The 24,822-nt window shown below is 42.4% G+C and overlaps 1 protein-coding gene and 1 long non-coding RNA gene across 7 annotated transcripts; one reads left to right on the top strand and one right to left on the bottom strand.

The window, feature by feature from the left end:
• The first annotated feature begins 1,158 nt into the window (after nt 1-1,158).
• On the top strand, nt 1,159-22,261 carry LOC308485495. Its single transcript, XR_013990570.1, has 3 exons — nt 1,159-1,402; nt 6,462-6,562; nt 22,157-22,261. It is a non-coding gene; the product is annotated as an uncharacterized lncRNA (long non-coding RNA).
• ST3GAL5 (ST3 beta-galactoside alpha-2,3-sialyltransferase 5) lies at nt 2,258-24,227 on the bottom strand. Of its 6 annotated transcripts, none has more exons than XM_081020998.1 (7): nt 24,107-24,227; nt 12,265-12,386; nt 9,981-10,095; nt 9,251-9,594; nt 8,451-8,637; nt 7,405-7,563; nt 2,258-5,583 (listed from the first exon to the last, which is right to left on the bottom strand). In XM_081020998.1, the coding sequence occupies exons 2-7, from the start codon at nt 12,306-12,308 to the stop codon at nt 5,320-5,322; spliced, it is 1,113 nt and encodes a 370-aa protein (XP_080877124.1). In that variant the 5' UTR covers nt 12,309-12,386; nt 24,107-24,227; the 3' UTR covers nt 2,258-5,319. The 6 variants fall into 6 exon arrangements, with proteins under 6 accessions (XP_080877124.1, XP_080877120.1, XP_080877121.1 ...); XM_081020994.1 differs by lacking the exon at nt 24,107-24,227 and adding an exon at nt 23,815-24,096 and having other exon boundaries at nt 12,275-12,386; XM_081020995.1 differs by lacking the exon at nt 24,107-24,227 and adding an exon at nt 23,928-24,096 and having other exon boundaries at nt 12,275-12,386.
• Between the last annotated feature and the right edge of the window lie 595 nt (nt 24,228-24,822).

Raw genomic sequence — 24,822 nt, 5'->3', positions numbered from 1 at the left:
AAATGAATGAATTCCTATGCCCCACAAATAACCCAGAGATGCATGTTAAATAAAAGGACACTTTCTACTCATGTCAAAACACGCTGATTCATGGACCATCTGCAGGCTGGATTTAGAAGGTGATTGGGCCGGACCCAGCCCCCAGGCCTTAGTTTGCCTACCCATGGACTAGATGATCCTCAGGGTCCCTTCCAACTTTACAGTTTTGTGACTGAGACAAGGGTTGGAATCCCCACTCAGCAATGAAGCACCCTGGGAAACTGGTTGGCCACTCTGAGAAGCGGAGTGCTGGACTGGTTAGGCTTTTGGCAGGCTCGTTCCAATCATACTCTATCCCCCACCTCCTTCTCACATTGCACAACATCTTCTCCGTCCAATTCTTCATTTATCCTTACCCTCTGCCACGCTGAATAAAAATATAAGGTAATAAAGAAAGAGAATAGAAAGGCAGGAGGGATGCTTGGTAGTGTCATCAAAGGTCAGGCTATAGGATCATTATCAAATTCCTGAATTAGGGAACTGTCTCCCCTCAGAGATATTTTCAAGCTTTTTCAAGAGTTCACCACCTGTTGCATTTCACATTCATCCAATTATTTAATATATGGGGGACATTCAGATTTCCAGTGTTCAAAACCAAGCACTTCAGCTCAAGTACTTGAGTGAAAAGAAGCAAAAAGCACTTGTGCCTACAGTATTTTGCTTCTAGAGTGATACCATGTAATTTATATGCACAGATTTTGGGTCTCCGTGACACAAAATTTTTGGCTGTTGCAATATTCTATTTTACGTGACCGTTTTTGGTTTTTGTTTTGAAACTGCAGTTTTACTGCGAAATTGTGATTTATCGTTATTTGCTGAATTTATTTAAGTTACCTAATGCCAAAGGCACCAGGTGACATCAATAAAAATTAGTTAAAGCCATCCAATGCAGTCAATGGCAACTAGTAAAGAAAGAAACAAAACTGACCACAGCAAACAAAGAAAACTAAAAACAAAACCACCACACTAACAATCACACTTTTAATCAAGAATAAAAGCAAATGATGTTAAAGGTACAGTGGTACCTCTAGTTACGGACTCGATCCGTTCCGGGGTGCCGTTCGCACCCTGAAAAGTCTAACTAGAGCGCTGCTTCTGCGGACGCGGAAACCCGTAAGTATACACTTCCGGGTTTGGCGCATTCGCAAGCTGAAAAGACGCAACATGAACCTAACACAACACGAGGTATGACTGTATTAGCTGATCATAGATTTGTAGAGCTGGAAGGTGGCCAAAAGCTGATAAATTGATTTGTCTTTCAGGTGCAACAAAATTCTTGGCTGTTTTTGCTGCACAAGACTATCAGGGCCACACCTCTGGAAACTTATCACCTTTGACAGGGAACACCCAGGGGAAGCAGCTGGTATGTAAATATTGTCGATAGATGAGATATGTGTGTCTGTTGCACGTTACATAAAAAAGCATTTCCATATCCGTGTCTAATGGAACTTAAGACAGACCTGTGCAAATTAAACAAAATTGTAGTGGAATGCAGTCAAATAAATATAATGAGATGAAAAAGATGGTGAAATATACATTCTTAAAAAAACCAGAAGCATTTTTACTTGGTATTATAGGTGAGGACATTAATAGACAAAATTAGGTCTAACGCCTTAGAAAGTGGTAAGAGGATCATGAAGGATGCCCTGTCTCATACTGAAAAGGAATGTTGCACAGTATTTTCAGTATTCAGAATGTGCATACTGTGGAGTCCAACGTGCAATGTACTGAGACCCACAAGACAAACCACAGCGCTACTCTCCTTCACTTAACCTGGTGCAATGTTGGAGCCAGGCCTGAGAGGTGAATTAAGAAAAATCCCAAACCCTCTTTTGAGAATTAGGAACACGCGGAAGTTTGTTGTTTGTCATTGGGTTCATGTAATTCTTTTGGAAATTCAAAATACGGAACATTTGTTTTATGTTATATTTAGTGACTGCCAGTGTCATCATCTTGAGACATTGGTATTAGGCAAGGACCTCTCTTTTATCCTCCCTCTGCCCTCCCCTCACCTCAACAAATATATTGAGAAAATAGACTACCTTCTTTGCATCACAGCTTGTGTGTTTTAGCTGGATGTCTACTATCCCATTAACAGATCTGATTCATTCAGAACTTGCTGTTAACCATTTGACTGAAGAGCAGACGACGGCTGTCTTCAGTACATATAAGCGGATATCAAGAACACACACCATCATTTCAACAAGCCAACTAAAAGTTTGATGGAAATAACGTTTATTATAACCGATGCAATTCATACAAAAATTCATTAGTACTTAGGTAGGCCCCTCCAGACATCATTTTTTATTGCACACATTCATAATAATTTGTGCTTGCAATGCCAGTGTGGTGTAGTGGTTGCAGTGTCAGTCTGGGATCTGGGTTCAAATCCTCACTAGGCCGTGGAGCTCACAGGGTGGCTTTGCGGCAGCTACTGCCTCTCAGCCCAACCTACCTCACAAGGCTGTTGTGGGAATTAATTGGGGAGGGGGACGTAAATACAATAAATAAAATAAATAAAAAATTTGGGTGTCCTTTCCAATATTGTTCCCACCTGCAAATGTTTTGGGGCGATCTTGCCGCTTCGTTTCCAATCAGTGCATATCCTGCAATGTCCTGCTAAAATCCCATCACCTTTTATGCCACAAATGTTCTGGTTTATTTTTGTTCTGCTTTGGCTGTGCTGGGGAGGGAGCAAAGCTCAGTGGCAGAAGGTCTGCCTTGCAAGCAGAACGTCCCATTTTCGATCCCCGTCATCTCTAGGTAGGGGTTGGGAGAGACTCGTGCCTGAAATACTAGGAAGGCTGAACGTTGTGCTCCTCAAATTCTTATTATATGAATTCAAGCATGATCTAAATTGGGTGCTTTCTTACAGAGTGTGTCTAAATTGAGGGCAAGCTCCTCTTATGTGCATCACAAGCCAGATGAAGCTGGTCAGCTTTCTGACTTCTTTTTCATTTGGATGTAGCCAAATCCTTGAACTTGCTGAGATATTTGTTCAATAAACATAGGCTCTTGGGAAGATGCATGTACAGGGTTCCTCCCATTTAAGTGTGTTCAATCTACACGCAGCTCTGGAAACCTATTATTATTCCTTTCCCACAAGCACTTACAGCCCTGATTGAGAAGAGTGCTCCATCAAGACTGCCCACCTCTTCCTTGTCCTCGTTTTGTTGTCAACCACCCTGTGATCTCCTGATGAAAGGTGCTCTATAAATTTAATAAACAATGATAACAGATAGCACTGAGCTAGATGGGTCAATGGTCTGATTCTGTATAAGGCAGCTTCTTATGCTCCTATTGCTCCTCTGGAGATCAATAATGTGGCATTAGGGAAGCATCGCAGAACTAATAAAGCAGAACACATCCACTATTTTTGCACTATTCATGTGGCAAGAAAATGATGCAAAATATGCCTGCAATAAAACACCAGTCTGGAGTGGCCCTAGGTCCTATGTTACCCATGATAACTGCCACAGTCTCGCTCCCTGCTATCATATCAGGGTAATAACTTGAGAAGCCAACACTGCACTTTTACCGTACACCAGGAACCACCCCTGGAAAACTGGGCTTCTTCCACATGATCTTCTGCAGGGGTTTCTCTTGTTAGGAAGAAGCATCTCTACTGTGGGTCCCATCACACCACCGGGACCACATCTTAACAGAAACCTCATTCTTCATGAAATTACTATTTCACACCACAGCAACCAACCCGTAACGGTGAATACTATTTCATTTGTCGTTTCTACGTACGCCATCCTTAACATTAGGACTGGGGAACTGTCAGCCCTCGAGACGTTGCTGGACTCCAACTCTTACCACTTGGTGTGAGGATGGTAAGAGGATGTTTGTTGGTGTAATGGTCCCTTGGCAGCAGCATTCTGCAATGGGCAGCAAAAAAAAAAGAGGCGCCGAAATCTTGCCTCTCCTCCTGTCCCCATCTACTGCTGCTAACAGATGAGTGCATCAGAAATAGGAGGGAGCTCTCTGAGTTTGCGATTCACAGCAACCACCCACATTGGGGGTAAAGGTAAAGGGACCCCTGACCATTAGGTCGTCGTGGACGACTCAGGGGTTGTGGCGCTCATCTCGCTTTATTGGCCGAGGGAGCCGGCGTACAGCTTCCGGGTCATGTGGCCAGCATGACTAAGCCGCTTCTGCCAAGCCAGAGCAGCGCACAGAAACATCGTTTACCTTCCCGCCGGAGCGGTACCTATTTATCTACTTGCACTTCGTGCTTTCGAACTGCTAGGTTGGCAGGAGCTGGGAACGAGCAACGGGAGCTCACCCCGTCATGGGGATTCAAACTGCTGACCTTCTGATCGGCAAGCCCTAGGCTCTGTGGTTTAACCCACAGCGCCACCCGCGTCCCTCACATTGGGGGTGCCCCCCCAAAAAAAAAATCATGGGAGGGCTGCATCAGGTCCACAGGTTTACCACATTTGAAAGACTGAATCACGTGGGATATTCAGATCTTATGGGAAGCTGCCGTATCATCGCTATACCTCCCTAGGTAATGCATGACTTGGAAGGAGAGAAATACTTTACACCTAAAAAACACCTATACTGTAATACTGTACCGGGTTATCAAAATTGTTCTTATTTGTTTGTTTCAAGGAAGTCAGCGTCTTCACAGTAAGACGGATATCAAACAGCCCCAGCCCAGACCATGCTTGGTGATTATTGGTCTCTAAATTGGGAGTAGATGCTGCACTTTCTGGCCATGTCACTGAAAAGGGGCTTTGGCTCTGCAGTGTAAAAGGCTGACTGGAGGAAGAATTAAAATGTCAGGAATATGGTCTAAGGAAGGGAATGTACCGTAAGTGATCGCTTCACCCAGTAATGAGAGTCACTTCCATATCCCAATATTCATGTTCTCTAATAAAAATAAATCCACACATTTAAAAGTGCTGCACGACGTGAGAATGAACCACCAATTGAGAATTTTTTCCTTCATGAAGTCAAGAAACACAGCTCTAGGCACAGTAACCTATATAATAAAAAGGTTCTGGATCTCTTTCCAAACACTAAACCATTAAATATGCACTAAGGAAATTTAAACTACCCACAAAATCCTTGTGGGAAGCAAAACGTTATTTTCATGTACATTAAAAAATACTTACCCAACTGAACATAAAATTAAAAAGGAAAGCAGCTGAACACGGTAATCAAAAGTCCTTTAGGGTATCCTGCAAGATGGAAAAACTGAGAGTGCCTCCTTTGGGGAGGAGGAGGCTGCAGGAACACACAGAATCCAGTCTTTGGGATCATTTTCAGTCACTAACTTGTCTTTCCGCAGAAGTCGCAATGTATTCCTCCACTGAGGTCTCTTACAATTCTCTCTTTTATCAGCTTCTGAAGAAATTTTGCTTCTGTAGTCACATTGTGCATTCTCTGGCTGTTCATCGCAGCCATGCAAAGATTGTCAAAATAATGCAATGGGGTGTTGGGCTGACTCAGATCGTATCCAAATCCAGCTATACTCACTTCGTCGCATAAATGTGAGGCCAGAACCACGGCCATCACACCGATGGTAGGCACATTCTAAAGGGGAGGAAATGACATTCCCAAATTAGAGTATGCTTGTTATATTAGGGTGACAATGCCATATTACACACTACTGCTGCTGAAAATCAACTAATTACTAATGAATATAGTAAAGGAATAAATTAATAGATCATCTTCTTGTCCAAACCCTGACAACCACAAGATTCCCTAGACTTAAGCCATGCCTGATATTCTTTGCTTGGTTTAAAAATGAAGAAAATCATGGAGAATGCGCATGCAATTATGATTTCTTATGCTATCTCTGATATTTTGCATTCCACTGCAATTTGTTTAATTTGCACAAGTCTGTCTTAAGTTCCTTTAGATACTTTTTTGGCTGTTGCAATATTCTATTTTACGTGACCGTTTTTGGTTTTTGTTTTGAAACTGCAGTTTTACTGCGAAATTGTGATTTATCGTTATTTACTGAATTTATTTAAGTTACCTAATGCCAAAGGCACCAGGTGACATCAATAAAAATTAGTTAAAGCCATCCAATGCAGTCAATGGCAACTAGTAAAGAAAGAAACAAAACCGACCACAGCAAACAAAGAAAACTAAAAACAAAACCACCACACTAACAATCACACTTTTGATCAAGAATAAAAGCAAATGATGTTAAAGGTACAGTGGTACCTCTAGTTACGGACTCGATCCGTTCCGGGGTGCCGTTCGCACCCTGAAAAGTTTGTAACTAGAGCGCTGCTTCTGCGGACGCGGAAACCCGTAAGTATACACTTCCGGGTTTGGCGCATTCGCAAGCTGAAAAGACGCAACATGAACCTAACACAACACGAGGTATGATTGTAACAGCTGATCACAGATTTGTAGAGCTGGAAGATGGCCAAAAGCTGATAAATTGATTTGTCTTTCAGGTGCAACAAAATTCTTGGCTGTTTTTGCTGCACAAGACTATCAAGGCCACACCTCTGGAAACTTATCAGCTTTGACAGGGAACACCCAGGGGAAGCAGCTGGTATGTAAATATTGTCGATAGATGAGATATGTGTGTCTGTTGCACGTTACATAAAAAAGCATTTCCGTATCCATGTCTAATGGAACTTAAGACAGACCTGTGCAAATTAAACAAAATTGCAGTGGAATGCTGTCAAATGATATATAATGAGATGAAAAAGATGGTGAAATATACATTCTTAAAAAAACCAGAAGCATTTTTACTTGGTATTATAGGTGAGGACATTAATAGACAAGATGTTAAATTGTTTTAGCATGAAACAACTGTGGCAAGAGTATTGTTAGCCCAGAAATGGAAACAAGAAGAAATTCCAACGAAAGAAGAATGGCAGACAAAATTAATGGACTATGCAGAATTGGACAAAATGACAGGTAGGATTCGAAACCTGCGGGACCAGAGATTTACAGAAGATTGGAAGAAGTATATGAATTATTTGAAGAGCAACTGTAATCAACAAATTACGCTAGTAGGACTACAAGAAGTTTTGTAAGGAGAAATATACGAAGTGTTACAAAGTAGAAAAAGATAGAGATATTGGTTATGAGTTTGAAATGTAATAGGGAAGATAAGAAATGCATACTGAGAGATTACATTAGAAAATTTTCAGACAGGATTGATGGAAGTCAAAAATTTGAATAAGATGTAAAAGTATGGTTAATTACTGTTGAAAATGATATGCTAAAAAAACTAATAAAAAATATCATTCATATACACACACACACACACACACACACACACACAGAGCTGGAGTGGATTAAGGCATTTTCATGTATCCTTAACAATGACTGGACTGCAGCAGAAAAATGCAAGCATCTTCTTTTATCCGCAAAACATACACACACCTTGTCCCAGCCCCAGAACATTGCTCGAGGTTCAGGATACCCCAGAATATCAAAAGCCGTCTCTTTGACTATTAACGGGTTTAAGATGCGAATGTGTTTAGGTAGCACTGGTATTTTCTCGGCTACCTGCTTCCAAAAAAACAGCCGCATCCAGAGTGGCTGCAAGAAAAAGAATATTAAAATGATTACAAAGCTTGGAATCCATAACGTACGTATAACACACACTTCCCAGGGTTATGAGTCACAATACAGTCTAATTTTTATTATACAACTGCCCTCCCAAAACACATTTAGGTTTGGAAAAAGTGAAGAGTACACATAGTAATAGTCCCTACTAGCTATTTATGTATAAATCATGGGACTTACATGTTTAAGTCACTCCTAGCCATGTTGGAGGTAATGCTTTGCCTCCATGGTGGACTAAATGTTCTTATGTAAAGGTAAAGGTAAAGGGACCACTGACCATTAGGTCCAGTCGTGGCCGACTCTGGGGTTGCGGTGCTCATCTTGCTTTACTGGCCGGGTACAGCTTCCGGGTCATGTGGCGAGCATGACTAAGCCGCTTCTGGCGAACCAGAGCAGCGCACGGAAACGCCATTTACCTTCCCACTGGAGCGGTACCTATTTATCTACTTGCACTTTGACGTGCTTTCGAACTGCTAGGTTGGCAGGAGCTGGGACCGAGCAACGGGAGCTCACCCCGTTGCAGGGATTCGAACCGCTAACCTTCTGACTGGCAAGTCCTAGGCTCTGTGGTTGAGACCACAGCACCACCAATTGGGAGAACAGTGCAATATGTTCCATGAAATGGGATAGACATTCTCAGATTATGCAGACTTCCAAGAATTTTGAACAATAAACATGAAAACCGTATTGATTCTGGCAGTCCTAAGCTTTAAAAAAACCCTCTCAATGTTATTTACACAGGTAATATCAGGGCTTTTTTTCAGCCAGAACTCAGTTCTGGCACCCCTTTTTCTGGAAAGATAGCACTGGGTAACAGGAAACCCAAACGTTGATAAGGTGTTTATATGGCTATTACTTACAAGTGTCTCATTTTTCACCATTGCTTGAATCCAGTCAAAATCAACACTTTTAAACAAAACAGCAACAAATAAGCCATTTGGATAATACTCATGTTCAGATAAGGGGGCACCTTCTGGATATGTCATCCTTATGGTAGTTTTATTACCAACATCATCTGTGTATCCCTGAACTGGTGCATTATTTAACCTGTGAAGTAAAATAAATCGCATGAATGAGTGCCCATCTTAATGAGTTTTGTAAAGACAAACTTAAAAGATCCCTCTGTATTTCCTGCTTAATTACAATTTTAGATTTAGATGGTGTTTCCTGCTTGGCAGGGGGTTGGACTCGATGGCCCTTGTGTTCTCTTCCAACTCTATGATTCATTTTGAAACGAAAAAGCATACAGTGGTACCTCTGGTTGCATACTTAATTCGTTCCTGAGGTCTGTTCTTAACCTGAAACTGTTCTTAACCTGAAGCACCACTTTACCTAAGGGGCCTCCTGTTGCCGCCACGCCACCAGAGCACGATTTCTGTTCTCATCCTGAAGCAAAGTTCTTAACCCAAAGCACTATTTCTGGGTTAGTGGAGTCTGTAACCTGAAGATTATGTAACCTGAAGTGTATGTAACCCGAGGTACCACTGTAGTGACAATCACATTTTAAACGGTCGTAAGTAGAAAATGACCGATCACAAACTGAGCACAGGAAGCACAAATCTAACAGAGGCCAATGTTTTTTTCAGCAAAGATCCTGAATTTCAGTCACAGCTCTATGTTTCACTCAAAACCTTCAAGGGGGGGGGGAAGCAATATATACCTTATAACAATGTCAAATTGGTTCAGGGCGTAGCCCAACTCCAGTCCATTAAGAACCCCGCCACTCCCAACGACAACACAGCGTTTACAAGGCTTCGATTGCAAGCTTTCCGGCAGGTCATATTCGGGTAAAAGTTCCAACAGGTCTTGAAGTTTTTCAGAAAACTTGTGAAATCCAAAGGGCGGTTTGTATTTGAAGATGGCTTCTTGCGTCTTTATGTCTCTTCTTACAAAAGGAGATGCGTTCATACTGTACTTTTCCATAAATAATCTGCCCATCCCTGTCTTCACAAAAGATGTCCGGCACTCAGCTTGAACAATTTGCTCAGCATACTTCTGTGCTCTCTAGAAGATGAAGACACAGAAGTTAAGCTGTACAGTGGTACTTTGATTTACAAACTTATTCTGTTCCGAAAGTCCGTTCTTAAACCGAAACCGTTGCACGCTTTCCCTCATGAGGCCTCCCGCCGCCAGTGCCCTTCCACGGTTCGGATTCCGTTCTTAGACGGAGGTAGAGTTCTCAAACCAAGACACTATTTCCAGTTTTGCAGAGTTTGTAAACCAAATCGTTCTTAAACCGAGGTACCACTGTACATGCAGTCTTAGAAACTCAGGCATCTAAGCTAGGGGCCAAATGGCTCCTTAAACCAGGGTCACAGTCACCAAAACGGAATGTCTAGTTGCCATTTGGGGGCTAAAGTTGTATTTTTCAGTATGACATAATAACTAACCTTTGCGTGCTCAGGGTTGACATAATGAATTCTTGCCATGTCACATTCTTTGGAATGAAAGCTTAATTTGACCATGTAGACAAAGCAAAGGCCAATCACAACTAGGATGACATGTCTAAAAATAAAAAAGGAGAAATTTTGTTATTTCTCTACAAGCATAATAGCACTAAAAGGTGTCCCATAAATGTAATATTTATTCACAATTCAACACTAAAACGAAAATTACACATACCAATAAAATCAAGAAAGGCTTTCTTTCATTGTATATTTTTGTGTGCAATTTTCAAGAAATGGAAACTGGACAACTTGAGAACAGTCCAAGAACAGTCAGAGTTGGCACACCAACTGAAGCTGGAAATGGGCACTCCAAGCCACTGATGCCATCTGGGCCTCTAGCAACAGCAATGCATCTAGAAGCTCCCCAAACTGTGTACCTGCTTCTTCAGGGGAAATGCAACTCCACTCAGAGCTGGTACACAAACCAATTCCCAGACTTGAGAACTGCTGGCCCATGTTGTTGTTGTTTAGTTGTGTCCGACTCTTCATGACCCCATGGAACAGAGCACGCCAGGCACTCCTGTCTTCCACGGCCTCCCGCAGTTTGGTCAAACTTATGATGGTAGCTTCGAGAACACTGTCCAACCATCTCGTCCTCTTGTCATCCCCTTCTCCTTGTGCCTCCATCTTTCTCAACATCAGGGTCTTTTCCAGGGAGTCTTCTTTTCTCATGAGGTGGCCAAAGTATTGGAGCCTCAGCTTCAGGATCTGTCCTTCCAGTGAGCATTCAGGGCTGATTTCCTTCAGAATGGAGAGGTTTGATCTTCTTGCAGTCCATGGGACTCTCAAGAGTCTCCTCCAGCACCATAATTCAAAAGCATCTATTCTTTGGCGATCAGCCTTCTTTATGGTCCAGCTCTCACTTCCATACATCACTACTGGGAAAACCAGAGCTTTAACTATACGGACCTTTGTTGGCAAGGTGATGTCTCTGCTTTTTAAGATGCTGTCTAGGTTTGTCATCGCTTTTCTCCCAAGAAGCAGGCATCTTTTAATTTCGTGGCTGCTGTCACCATCTGCAGTGATCATGGAGCCCAAGAAAGTAAATTCTCTCACTGCCTCCATTTCTTCCCCTTCTATTTGCCAGGAGGTGATGGGCCTAGTGGCCATGATCTTCGTTTTTTTGATGTCGAACTTCAGGCCATATTTTGCGCTCTCCTCTTTCACCCTCATTAAAAGGTTCTTTAATTCCCCCTCACTTTCTGCCATCAAGGTCGTGTCATCTGCATATCTGAGGTTGCTGAGGCTCGTCCATAGGGTCCCCCTATTTCCCAATTCACATCTATTATTAAGACTCCAGCTCTTGACACAAAATACAGACCCAAATAGCAATCCAATGCACACTCACTAGGGTTTAAGTCCCAATTAAATAAGCAGGACTTGAGTAAAAATGCAAAAGACCATTTGATTACATTATCAACAACATACCGTATTTTTCTGTGTATAAGATGATGCTTTTTGCTATAAAAAAAAAAAGGCAAAAACTGGGTGTCGTCTTATATACGTATCTGAAGAAGTGTGCATGCACACGAAAGCTCATACCAATAACAAACTTAGTTGGTCTCTAAGGTGCTACCGGAAGGAATTTTTATTATTATTTTGTCTTATATATGGATAGTGAATGCAGAGGGGGGACGTGTGGTTAATGGCAGCAGCAAGCAGGAGATTGGCAGCGGCAATTGGGAGGGTAAACAACTTAATTTCTTAATTTTGGGTTAAAAAAATGGGGTCGTCTTATACATGGGGGCGTCTTATACACGAAAAAATACGGTAATCTGCCACTGGATTAAGGGCGGTTTTCCCCTTGCCCCGTTCTTTTCCAAAGGAAAACCTGCTCTTTAGCGATAGATCAGAACAAAAGGCAAATGGGACAAACTTGAATTGCCATTTGTTCCGATTGAGCGCTAAAGAGAGGTTTCCCCCCAGAGGAATGCGGTGGAACAAGAGGAAGTACGGATAAACCCTAAGTCTGAAAATAGTATTCAGAAAGCAGTGGAATAAATCAGAAACTTTTTGTAAGCAAAGCACAATTTCTTTTTTCTTGTGCTTTCACTGAACCAAGCATGGGTAGTGTTCTTTTTTTTAAACATTCCAGGATTTAGTGGCAAATATAACTTTTAAAACAAATCCAGCAGTCAGGCTTTAACACCCTACCCCGTAAGGAGAAATAATAAACAAGATGTTAAAACAAGAATTTACGGCTGATATCATAGACAGAGTCACTTACTTGAAAGTACCTTTTAAAAACCCACTTGGCCTTTTCATCTTCATGTGCAGGTACCTTAGAGCATGGCGCAGAAGACAAGCACTCCTTTTTCAGGTTAATAGTGTGATCTTCACTCCGCATTGCTGCAAAAAGAAATCCCGTTAACAAGGTTACCATTGCACTTTAAAAGAAAACACCCACCCACAGTAATTGACGGTTTCCTCCATGCAAACAGTATTTCTTGCATTTTCTAAAAAACATGACAATAACATGGTGAAAGCTTAATTACATTTTTAGCTCAAAATGCACCCTTCGATTATGAGGTTCTTACATCGCTGCAACTTGCAAAAGGGTCTGACTGAACAGGACTCAAGTCTTGGGAGAAGATAAAATCCGTTAGAAAGTGTATTTAAATACATCAGCAGAAGACCAGTGAATGAGACCAACTAAGTTTGTTAGTCCAGTAGAACCTTATAGACCAACTAAGTTTTTATGAAAGATTATAATAATATCAAACAGAAATCAATACCACATTACACATGAATGAATTTTGGAGAAGAAAGAAATAAGGAACAACATATACAACTGATTATATGGAAAACAAAATAAAATATGAATAAAATATGAATATTTTAACTATTAAACCTAACTTAAAAGAGCGTCTCTACCCCCATCATTCAGCCCGGACGCTGAGATCCAGCGCCAAGGGCCTTCTGGCGGTTCCCTCGCTGCAAGAAGCCAAGTTACAGGGAACCAGGCAGAGGGCCTTCTTGGAATGCGTCAATGAAATAAGCAGCTATCTTATCTTTAAAAGATATCTGAAGGCAGCGCTGTTTAGGGAAATTTTTAAGTTTTTAATATTTAACACTCGATTGGAAGCCACCCGGAGTGGCTGGGGAAACTCAGCCAGATGGGTGGGGTATAAATAATCAATTATTATTATTATTATTATTATTATTAGCAAATTAAAATTAACTATGCCTTAACCATTGCTGAATTCTACATTATCCTGGCTGTCTCACCTATATGGCTTTTGGTTTAAGAGTTCCCAATCCAGAGTTAGATTCCAGGGAAGAGGCTCCTGTGGTCTTAGATAGAAGTTAAATGAATCTGTTATTCCAGGATATTTGATCCTGGAAAAATTCAAACGAAAAATGGCTACAGGTAAAAATTAAAGAAAAATGTTTTAATTTTTTCCCCCATAGTGAAGCCTGAACCTCGAGCAGGAATAAGAGCTGTCCAAAAAGGATTTGGAAAATTCTGCACAGATTAATAATGATAATAATAATAATAATATATTTATACCCCGCTCTCCCCAGCCAGGACCGGGCTCAGGGTGGATAAGCTTCACTTGGTGTAAAATTATTACAACTAGTAAGAATGGAAGCTAAAGGCAAAGTTTTCTTCTCTGTGTGTATTCCAGAGAATATATGCTATCAAAGGACGCAAGAATAAACAGCATCTGTGAAAAAGAGATGAAGCGAAGATGGAGTCCAGAGAAGGAAAAGGCCACTTCTACCTTTCCCCTGACATTCCAGAAATCTTCTCTTGCTTGTTGATTGTTTTAATCCAGGCATAGGTAAACTCTGCCCTCCCGATGTTTTGCGACTACAACTCCCATCATCCCTAGCTAACAGGGACCAGTGGTCAGGGATGATGCTCACAGGGCAAACACTTGCAGAAACAGTTCCTCATTGTTCTAGGGTCTGGCATTATCCCAAGCCTTATCGGGGTATAAGGGATTCTCACGAAGGTCACCCAGAGCGACTAAAGAGCCTTATGTCTTCTTCTTTATCCTGGTACATGATCTCAGCCTGACTGAAACCGTGCCAAGCCTTTTGTTGTTATATGTTCTGGCTGAGGTCCCTGGGAGAGAGAAACTTCTGCCCTTAAAGCAGACAATCAGGCCAACTGCATGGGGACAGAAATACCTGCGTGCATTCCCAGAACAAGCTACTGTAATGGTAAAAAGAGGGCAGGAGTGATTGAAGGGAAGGGCAAAAAAATAACCACGCACCCTAGATACACCCTAACCACTAAACCACACCGGCTCCCCAGAGCACTTCTGCTATGGGGCAGCTTTATAAATTAAGTAAGCAAATAACTAAATGTGGGGAAAACAAAACGTTACTTAGAGAAGGATCTGAAATATTTTCCTCGAGGCTTGAATTTGTTCTGAAGATTGAAAGCTCTTGACTGGCTTGGGAGCAGAATAATAGAATCTAACCAAACTGAGCTAGATTCTGGATTATTTGATGTTTTAATGTGTTGTAAGCTGCTTGGAGATTTTTTTTCTTTAATATATAAGCAATACAGAAATGCACGGAATAATAACAACAACAACAACAATAATAATAATAAATCTTATTGTAAAAAAAAAAGCAGCTAGACATTCCATTGTGGAGACCATAACCTAGATTTAAGGTGCCATTTGGCGATTAGCTTATATGAGTTTCTAAGTAGGTCAATAACTGTGACTAAAGTCAGTAGATGATGAACTCTTAAAGTGGTTGACCGCACAGTATGAAACTTCCTTCGCCCTCCAGATAATTAGCTGTGTTTCTCCCTTAACACATTTCCCAGCAACTTCTGGGCTTTGAAGGCATCCACTTACAATTCACACTTTGCTGCTTTCCCCCTTTCTAAAAAGAGAGAGGGTATTTTCATTCTCTATGACTGCTTTGCATCATACCCTCCACCTGCCTTAAAGAGGTCAAGTGAATTCCACTGTGTGTCGTAAAGCTATCCAAGATCACTGACTGATAAAGGACCTAAAGAAATAAAATACCGATTGTCATAATGAGAGGGGGCTATGTCTTCACCACGGGGCAGCAGAGCCTGTAACTGCAAACACCCCCTGGAGGGTGGGTGCGCATATGTCCCTGCATTCTGCGCATGAAATATACTGAAAACCTCCTTGAAGAAAACCACACGGAGTCAGGAGTGAAGGCCATGTTTTATCCTCACTGCAACAGTATTGTTAAGAGATAACAGCAACTCCTCCCGTATACGGAAGAACAAAAAGCTATGTGTTCAGGACACAATTTGACGCATTTGCTGCCTGGACCCAATGACTTCAATCCCTGAGAATCAAGTCTGCTTCTGCCTCGATAATCTTATCTCAGGTTTCTTGAGCAGCTGGCTATTAAACTGTGCACGCATGACCACGATTTCACAGCACCACCCGCATCTGCCTGCCATCTCCACATCTTCACACTATGCCAGCCCAAGGAAAACTATGCATTGTAGGGTTTGTTTTGTTGTTTTTTTAGCAAGAGAGGCATCTGCTCAGCCTCACAGCTCACCCAAGAATTAACTGAACCCAGACACCAGAGTATGCAACATTTTGAAAGGCAGTTATAAAAATGTCTGCCAGGTTCTCAAGTTCCATTTTCATTCAAGTATTTTTAAATACCGTATTTTTCGCTCTATAAGACGCACCAGACCACAAGACGCACCTAGTTTTTGGAGGAGCTAAACAAGAAAAAAAATATTCTGAATCTCAGAAGCCAGAACAGCAAGAGGGATCTCTGCGCAGTGAAAGCATCAACCCCTCTTGCTGTTCTGGCTTCTGGGATAGCTGCGCAGCCTGCATTCACTCCATAAGACGCACACACATTTCCCCTTACTTTTTAGGAGGGAAAAAGTGAGTCTTATAGAGCAAAAAATACGGTATCTATTAGGCACCCATCATGCTTGCAGGGTAATTCTAATGTAGGAGTGCAAATATCCAGAGTGCGAAAATCAGATGGGATTACTATGAGGAATTATAAAATATGCATCAAGCCATTGTGTCCGCTATGAAAGTTGACTGGGTTTGAGTCATTGACAATAATTTCTGACCAAATCCCACAACCCTCTGCATCTCTGGCCATTTCCTCTACTGTCCATTTCTCTTGCTTGACAAGTCAAGTACACAGCCCAGTTGCTGGAAAAAAGCTGAAAAACATCTTCATGTATGCGACAACGGCCGCAAGAGTTCTAATAGCACAAGGATGGAAGACTGAAGAAACCCCAACTAAAGAATCATGGCAAGAGAAATTGATGGACTATGCAGAACTGGCAAAACTGACATATAAGCTACGGGACAAGGATAACTGTGACTTTAAAGATGAATGGGAACCCTTTACAAAGTATTTGAAGACGCAACAAAGTGAACTGGACTCCTTGGCAGGTTTTGAATAAACATTCACAAACTTTTTATTGATAATAATCAGCGAAATAGTTTGAGGAGCTATACAACTTTGTAACATGCAGAAAATAGCAGTCTCAGAGAAACCAAAGACTGGAACTGAGGGAAGTTGGGGGGCGGGGGCGGGTGGGTTTTGTGTGGGAGGGAGGAAAAATGGGGGGAAAACAAGGATGACATGTTTTTGGATAATATGTTTTGTTTTAATTTTGAATAAAAAAATTTTTGAAAAGAGAGAAAAAAAGAAGAAATCTGATTGGTTCTTACGAACACTGTGTAAAGGGTTCTTTTGTTAATAAAACGGCCTGGATGGGTGTGTGGAGATACACACTTTGCACTTCCTCCGAGAGCCTGCCAGTCAAAGCCTCGTGTCTTATTTTAATCAGGGTCCAGTCCTTTTCCTTTGGCCTCAGAAAGCAACATTCTAACTGCTCTTGTTTGAGCATGAATTAATATTTGCAACATGATACAGCTCTGACTCTATTCTAGAAGCCTTCGGCTTTTTCAAAGTACAAGCTCTAAGTGTTTTAGCATAAATGCATTTTATATTTATCTATGAAATGTTTCCAAAGTTTGAAAGCAAGTGCTAAGAGGACAGTAATAAATTAAGAATGGAAAGGAAGCAATGGCAACTCCCTCATTAGAGGTGCCAAAATTCTGTTAACCCACCCAGTGCATGGAAATATCTACCACTGTTCCATCTACAGTGGTACCTCGGGTTAAGAACTTAATTCGTTCTGGAGGTCCGTTCTTAACCTGAAACTGTTCTTAACCTGAGGTACCACTTCAGCTAATGGGGCCGCCCGCTGCCGCCGTGCAATTTCTGTGCTCATCCTGAAGCAAAGTTCTTAAACCGAGGTACTATTTCTGGGTTAGCGGAGTCTGTAACCTGAAGCGTCTGTAACCTGAAGCATCTGTAACCCGAGGTACCACTGTATTTTTAAACACCAGTGTTACATTATAAATGTATTTCAACACCAGGATGCCAAAACTTCTAGACAATGGCTGTGTTCACACTACTAGCTTAAAGGTCATTTTCACTGTGTTTTAAATGCATTTGCACCCTGTTGTACACATAAGAACAGTCTGAGATGTATCTACATCACTCACTGCATGTGAATGGCATGCAGAGATCAGTCAGGAATGCCTTTACCCAATGAGCAGTTCTCAATTCAAATCAAAGCTGATTTTGGGGGGAAATGCATCAAAATGCAGTATTTCACAAGAAACTACAGGATAGATATGGATTGTGGCTGACATCGTGTAAACAAGCTTTTCCAGGACAGCAGGACACAGGATGAAGAGTAAACAGAAATGTGTAGACAGCCAGTGTTAGAAATTCAGATATATAAGCTAGGAGCCAAATGACCCCTTAAACCAGGATTAAAAGTCACCAAAACGGAATGCCTAGTTGCCGTTTTTGGGCCAGGTGACTCAAAAGTTGTATTTTTCAATATGACTTTTGGGTTCCTAAAATTCATTCCGATTGCGCATACAAAATATAACGGATAGAATTCGACAGGATGTGAAAACAGTCAAGATCCAAGGATTCCCCAGGCATGCACCTCCAGATGGTGGAGACAGCGGGCATCATCCTGGCATCATCCAGGCATCTTCACTTGGTCGCAAGCCGCCAATAGCCAGCTGCAAGATACAACAGGCGCCTGGCAAATTTTGAATGCTGTACACGGCCTCAGACACTGAGCTGATCCACACATGATGGTAAGCCATGGTTTATGCCTTCCGGTTAATAAATCACTCCCATTTTGCTCCACCCTGCCTGCAGCCAGGGGCAACAAACCAAGAGCCTTGGCTTAGCATTACATGTGAACCAGCACTTGCAGTTTTGCTTCTCTCCAGACCATGAGCTGCTCATTCGCAATAAACCACAATGCGCAAACCAGTTCAATTATTATTATTACAGTGGTACCTCAGGTTAAGTACTTAATTCGTTCCGGAGGTCCGTACTTAACCTGAATCTGTTCTTAACCTGAAGAACCACTTTAGCTAATGGGGCCTCCCGCTGCCGCCGCGCTGCCAGAGCACAATTTCTGTTCTTATCCTGAAGCAAAGTTCTTAACCTGAAGCACTATTTCTGGGTTAGCAGAGTCTGTAACCTGAAGCGTATGTAGCCTGAAGCGTATGTAACCCGAGGTACCACTGTATTACCATACTTTTCGCTCCATAAGATGCACCAGACCATAAGACGTATCTAGTTTTTGGAAGAGGAAAACAAGGGGGGGGATGATTCTGAATCCCAGAAGTCAGGACAGCCAGCGCGATTGCTGTGCTGCGATCCCGCTGGCTGTCCTGGCTTCTTGCTTAGCTGCGCATAGCCTCTCCCAGTCAAAGGGAGCCTTCATCCCCTGCCCGGGAGAGGCTGCTTGCGGCTAAGGCTCCCCCAAGAGCCGCTCTCCCTTTAAAAAGCGTGCGGAGTGTGTGCGCAGCTCTTGGGGGCTTTTCCCCAAGGAGGGAGAAGGGACTGACGGGCTGCCCTTCTCCCTCCTCGGGAAAAAGCCCCCAAGAGCCGCACACACGCTCCAGACGGCTCTTTAAACGGAGCGCTGAGCAGAGCCTCCCGTCTGCATTCGCTCCATAACACACACACACATTTCCCCTTACTTTTTAGGAGGAGAAAAGTGTGTCTTATAGAGCGGGAAAATATGGTATTTTACAACTAAGCAGTGTATAATTTTTATGAAATAAATAAATAAAATTAATATTCCTGCTGGCAGTGCCTGGCAGAAAGCTCCAAAATGGGGTGTTCTTAGGGTGGGGCTGAGCTGGGCATAATCTGCCAGCTCACCTTCTGCTGTGTGTGGCCAGACTGCAAAAGTGAGATAGCTCTGCTGTTCCACCAAAATGTTGCAGTGAGCAGTCTTTGCTGCTACTGACTAGGAAAGCAATAAACGAGCAAATACATCTTGTGGGTCTCCTCATACAGTATGTGCAAGATTTGTAAAGTATCAGATAATGTGGTCTCTGCCCCTCATAGCTTTACACCACAATAAAGCATTTAGGCTCAATGCTCTAAAAGACTGTTTTTTCTCCAATGATTTCGTCTCACAGTCATGCTTGTGGTTATATCAAACATCACCAGTTTTGGATACACCTATTATTTATTTTTGTTTTATCTACATATCTAACAATACTTTAATGTGCACAACCACCACTTTCCTTTAAAATGTGAACTCTTTTAGATCAGAAGTGCATTTCTTCAGAACAGAATGGTGGAAGAATACCATTTTATAAAACGAGAAAGGAATTGTACTTCAAAAGAACTAAATACACACACAGCATCCATTTAATTGCAGGTTTTACTCACACAAAAAGCAGCTACGAAGAGTGAAATGTTCACTGTGTGTTTCAGATATATCTTTATCAAGGGGAAAACATTCATATTTATTCCTTCATGAAAACTTCAAAACTTTGAAGCTGTTTTTGTTTGTTTGTTTGGTCTACTGTTATTTTAATAGCTGTTTTTGGTGTCCTCCCCACCCCCCGTTTTTTTGCTGAATTCGGAGGCCAGGCTGCTCATGGTTTGAGTATATTATACCTATCCTGGCCCAACTGCACTCACTGCCAATTAGCTTCCGGGCCCAATTCAAAGTACTGGATTTGACCTATAAAGCCTTAAACGGCTCAGGACTGCAATGCCTCAAGGACCAACTCTCTCCATATAAACCGTCCTGGACAGATAATAATCTGAGGGCCTTCTTTGTGTGCCTCCTCCACGAGAGGTCCAGATGATGGCAACACGAGAATAGGGCCTTTTCTGCAGTGGCTCCCTGCTTGTGGGATGCTCTCCCCAGGGAGGTTCGCCTGGCGCCTTCATTACACACCTTTAGGCACCAGGCGAAAACGTTCCTCTTCAACCAGGCCGAATAACATCCTATATCCTTTTACATGCATTTGGTGGGACGGGGAATATTGTTTTGTTCTTGTTTTTATTATGTATTTTGTGTTTTTTCCCTTGTATTTTTAAGCTGAGATCTACAGATGAAGGAGGGTATACAAACTTAATTAATTTAATTAATAATAATAATAATAATAATAATGGCCAGGTGCCCTAACCTACTTAAAGCATTTTTACCCAGTAGAGGCTGGTCCACCAAAATGAAGGAGCCACTACCTCACCCATCTTTAGGGTTCAGGGAAGCTTTTAATGTTTGATGAATTCCTGTATTTTAATATTGTGTTGGAAGCCACCCAGAGTGGCTGGGGAAACCCAGCCAGATGGGTGAGGTATAAACAAACAAAAAAAATCATCATCATCATCATCATCATCATCTCAGCCTGCCCATACCTGCCTTCTTTCTTACACCCAAGTCCAGGGGGTAGCACTGCCTATTGGTTTTCTCTTCCTCAGCCTCAGTGCTGCCCTCAAAGAACTTCAACAGAGAGGAAGATGGGGAGAAAACTAAAATTACAGTGGTGCCTCGGGTTACATACGCTTCAGGTTACATATTCCGCTAACCCAGAAATAGTACCTCGGGTTAAGAACTTTGCTTCAGGATGAGAACAGAAACTGCGTGGCGGCAGCGGGAGGCCCCATCAGCTAAAGTGGTGCTTCAGGTTAAGAACAGTTTCAGGTTAAGTACGGAGCTCCGGAACGAATTAAGTACTTAACCCGAGGTACTACTGTAGTTGACTCTGCCTCATTTGTTGACTCATTAGCTCCAGTTCCAATTACTGTCCGCCATTTGAGTCCCAATGGGCTTTATTAGAAAAGGCTCGAGTGGCGTACGAAAGCCAGTAGTCAGTTCTTGTCTTCAGCCTTACAAATCTAAAAGACAGAAGACACGCGAAAAAGGGATGGGGGTGAGGGAGGAAGAAAGAGGCAAGTTCGGGCACCAGTTCTTAAAGGTTCCAGTTTGTTTGTTTGCACATCTATAGCGCACGTATAATGAAAGGGTTGGTGCTGTGTTGTTTTTACTGTAATTATTTGTAGGGTTTTAATAGCTTTAACAGATATATTGTTCTACCACTGTTAAGACTGTGACTGTCAGCACTGTCAATATACAGTTGAAACTTGAAAAATTAGAATATTGTGGAAAAGTTCATTTATTTCAGTAATTCAACTTAAAAGGTGAAACTAATGTATGAGATAGATACGGCAAGCCTTTGGGGTTTTCATCAGCTGTACGCCATGATCATCACAATTATAACAAATAAATACACAATATTCTAATTTTTCGAGTTTCACCTGTACACTTCTCTTCTGCAGTTTTAAAAACCTCACTCGTGGTAGAAATTGGCATAAGAGGCTTGTATGAACGGCCAATTTTTTCCTGAACCATGTTCCACAATGCTAATCTAGTCATCATCTTAAGCAAATGCAACACTCCACTCACAGGCAACTGTTCTTTTAATTAATAAAATGGGTGTTTAAAAGGTCACAAGGGCTTGTGAGTGGAAGGTGGTATTTGGAACCAGTGTTCAAAATTCACCAGGAAGCCCATTTTTAACAGGGTGGAATTTATGATTTTCATTCTGAACCAGGGCAAAGTGTACGTTGAGTGTACAGTATTCTGAAAGGAGGTGGATGGCCATCTGTCATGCATACTTTAGATGACATTCCTGCATTGCAGGCAGTTGGACTTCAGAGTCCCTTCCAACTCTGTGATTCTAATAAAGAGTTTTAATTCTAACAATGTTTAATTGGTTTTTAATGTTTGCTTCCCTCCCCCCATGTTTTTAACTGTTCTTATTTTTATCTGCAAGCCACCTTGAGTCCCTGTAAGGGAAAAAGGTAGATTACGATGAAGAAGAAGAAGAAGAAGAAGAAGAAGAAGAAGAAGAAGAAGAAGAAGAAGAACAACAACAACAACAACAACAACAACAACAACAACACATAGAGCTGCTTACAGCAGGCAAAGAAGAAAATTTTTTTTGGGGGGGGGGGAACAGTATGTATAGGAGAGGCAGGGCCAGAAATCTAAAAATTCGAAAACTGGCTGGGATGGAAACAATTAGGTAGCCTGATGGAATAACTATAACATGAAAGAATGACAACTTACATGCAACCAAAGGCAGCAAGAGATGGAATAGTGCTGCTTATTTTTTCTACCTCGTGCTTTCTGGTGGAAAAGGAGATCTGTAACCCTCCTCTTCTCTCAAACTTCTCACCCCCTAGAATCTGGAAGAGGGGCCAAAAATATTGTACTGTATCTAAATACAGAGGTTCGGAAAGCCTGATTTAGTCTCCAACTACTCCAAAACTATTATCCAATTCACACAAACCTGTTACAATTCTCCAGGGCAAAACACTGAATAGGATAGCTGCATTCACTAAGCCACACTTTCTTTTTCTGGAATTTTATTTTCACGAACCATCACCATCATTATGATATTGCTTTGTCGATGTAATTACATAAAAAATACTGAAATTTCTGATTGTGCATATTAATGGGGGGAAATAGTTGCAAAGCAAGTGAGGGAAAGGGTCAGCAGATTGGAAAGAAAAAAAGACAGAGGCCAGATGGGCATGAAAGGAGATCATAGATCTGTATCACTGGCCATTTACCAGCCGAATACAGGAGACTGTAAGCAACACCAGCCCTACTCAGAGTACACCTACTGAAGTTCACAGACATGGCTAATTTAGGTCCATTAGATGCAATGGATCTACTCTGAGCAGAACTTTTGGGGCACAACCCCAGGTGTCCATAATGGCGAACCTAACTAAGAGCTGAGCAGTTTGGGGGCATCAGGATGAGCAGGAGACTGAGAGTGCCAATCCACAACAATGAGGGCACAACCCACCCGGAAACCTTATAGAAGTGAATGGGAACTTTCCTTTTTCTGGCAAGGAGAGTCGGTGTCACACAGGCTGGGACCTGGGAGACCAGGGTTCAAATCCCTGCTCCACCACATGAAACTCATTGGTTTGACCTTGGGCGTCTCAGCCTAACCCACCTCACAAGGTTGTTGTGGGGGATTAAACGAGGGGGAGCAGCTGGGTGGTTAGGAAGAGAACCATAAATAAATAAATGCATTAAAATTCAGTAAATAAATGCAATAAAAAATAAATATATTAAAATGCAATGCATAAATAAATGCAGTAAAATGCAATAAATAAACAAATGTTGTGGGGGATTAAATGAGGGGGAGCAGCTGGGTGGTTAAGAAGAGAACCATGCGCACCACCTGAGCACCGTAGAGAAAATGCAATATATGCAACGAAATGCAATAAATAAATAAATGCATTAAAATGCAATAAATACATTAAAACGCAATACATAAATAAACAAATGCAATAAAATGCAATAAATAAACAAATGCAATAAATAACCCAATCAACCAACCAACCAACCAACCAACCAAATAATCAATCAATCACCCAAGAAAATGCCAATAAGGCTTTGCTCGGGAGAACTTACCCGGGTGCGGGCCGTAGCCCAGCGGGAAAGAGCGCCTGCTCCGCATGCAGAAAGTCCCTGGTTCGATCCCCAAACGCTGCGCCTCCCACCCGAGAAAACCCTGCAGTGCCCACCTGCCAGTCAGTGCAGCCAACGCTGACCCAGGCGGGCCAATGACCTGGCTCAGCCTAACGCAGCTGCCGATGCTGCTCTCCCTCTCCGAACCAGGGAGCCCTCCCGTTACTTGGCGACCGTGCGGGCCCGCCTCCGCAGCAAGCCGGGCCAATCACCGCCGCCTGTACCTGCCCGTTACCTCTGCACGGCCGGGCGACGACTCCGCGCTTTATGTGCGGAGGGATACGCTGCTTCTGCGAACCGAACCCGGCCCTGCTTCTCCCTCCGCGCTGGGCCTGGTGAGCGACAAAGTCCCATCGGCGAGAGAGGCGCCCAGGGCGAAAGCCGGGACGCTGGCACGCAGCGGGCAGCGGGATGGTGGACAGCCGGGCCCGTCACCGAGCACGTGGCCCAGGGCCAGCCAATAGCTGGCAGCGAAAGAGGGAGAGCGAGAGGGAATGGGTGACCAAGAAGCAGCCCACAGAGCTAGGAATGATGCAGAGCGACACGCTCGAGCCCTTTCTGAAGGAGCTTTTTTTATTTATACTTTTCGTTGGAGTCCCCCCCCCTTCTTATTCAGATAGGAGCTTTTTTTTTTTTTTTAATTGTCCCTGTTGTAAACAAAAATTGCCCTTTTCCCTTATGGGGTATCCAAGAGCCCATATAGAGTCCTTCCACAGGTTCCCTATTGGTAGGAGAAAATAACAGAGGCCAACCAGAGAATATTGAGAAGCAAAGCAGCTAGTAAGCTTGATCTTTATTGAACTGTTGCAACAGGGTCTCCCCTCACACGCAGAAGAGAGGAGGAACCCCGAAAAATGGCGTGCGAGGCCTTATAAAGACTTTTGAAATTGCCACCCTGTAGATCAAGACCACCCCCAGAAACATCATACATACATCACAGAAGGGGTGTAA

This window comes from Podarcis pityusensis (assembly GCF_964106645.2).
Source record: "Podarcis pityusensis genome assembly, chromosome: 9".
Taxonomy (NCBI): Eukaryota; Metazoa; Chordata; class Lepidosauria; order Squamata; family Lacertidae; genus Podarcis; species Podarcis pityusensis.
The sequence above is the reverse complement of the archived record's forward strand: the minus strand, read 5'-3'. Positions and strand labels throughout refer to the sequence as shown.

What these genes read in the sequence shown, in the direction of transcription:
- ST3GAL5 (XM_081020994.1), bottom strand. Translation starts at nt 23,860, where the DNA reads ATGCGGAGCAGGCGCTCTTTCCCGCTGGGCTACGGCCCGCACCCGG. An exon ending in GGGCTACGGCCCGCACCCGG is followed by an intron (nt 12,387 to 23,814) that starts GTAAGTTCTCCC and finishes TTCTTTTTGCAG; the next exon opens with CAATGCGGAGTGAAGATCAC. An exon ending in TGGTGAAAAATGAGACACTT is followed by an intron (nt 7,564 to 8,450) that starts GTAAGTAATAGC and finishes TTTTTCTTGCAG; the next exon opens with CCACTCTGGATGCGGCTGTT.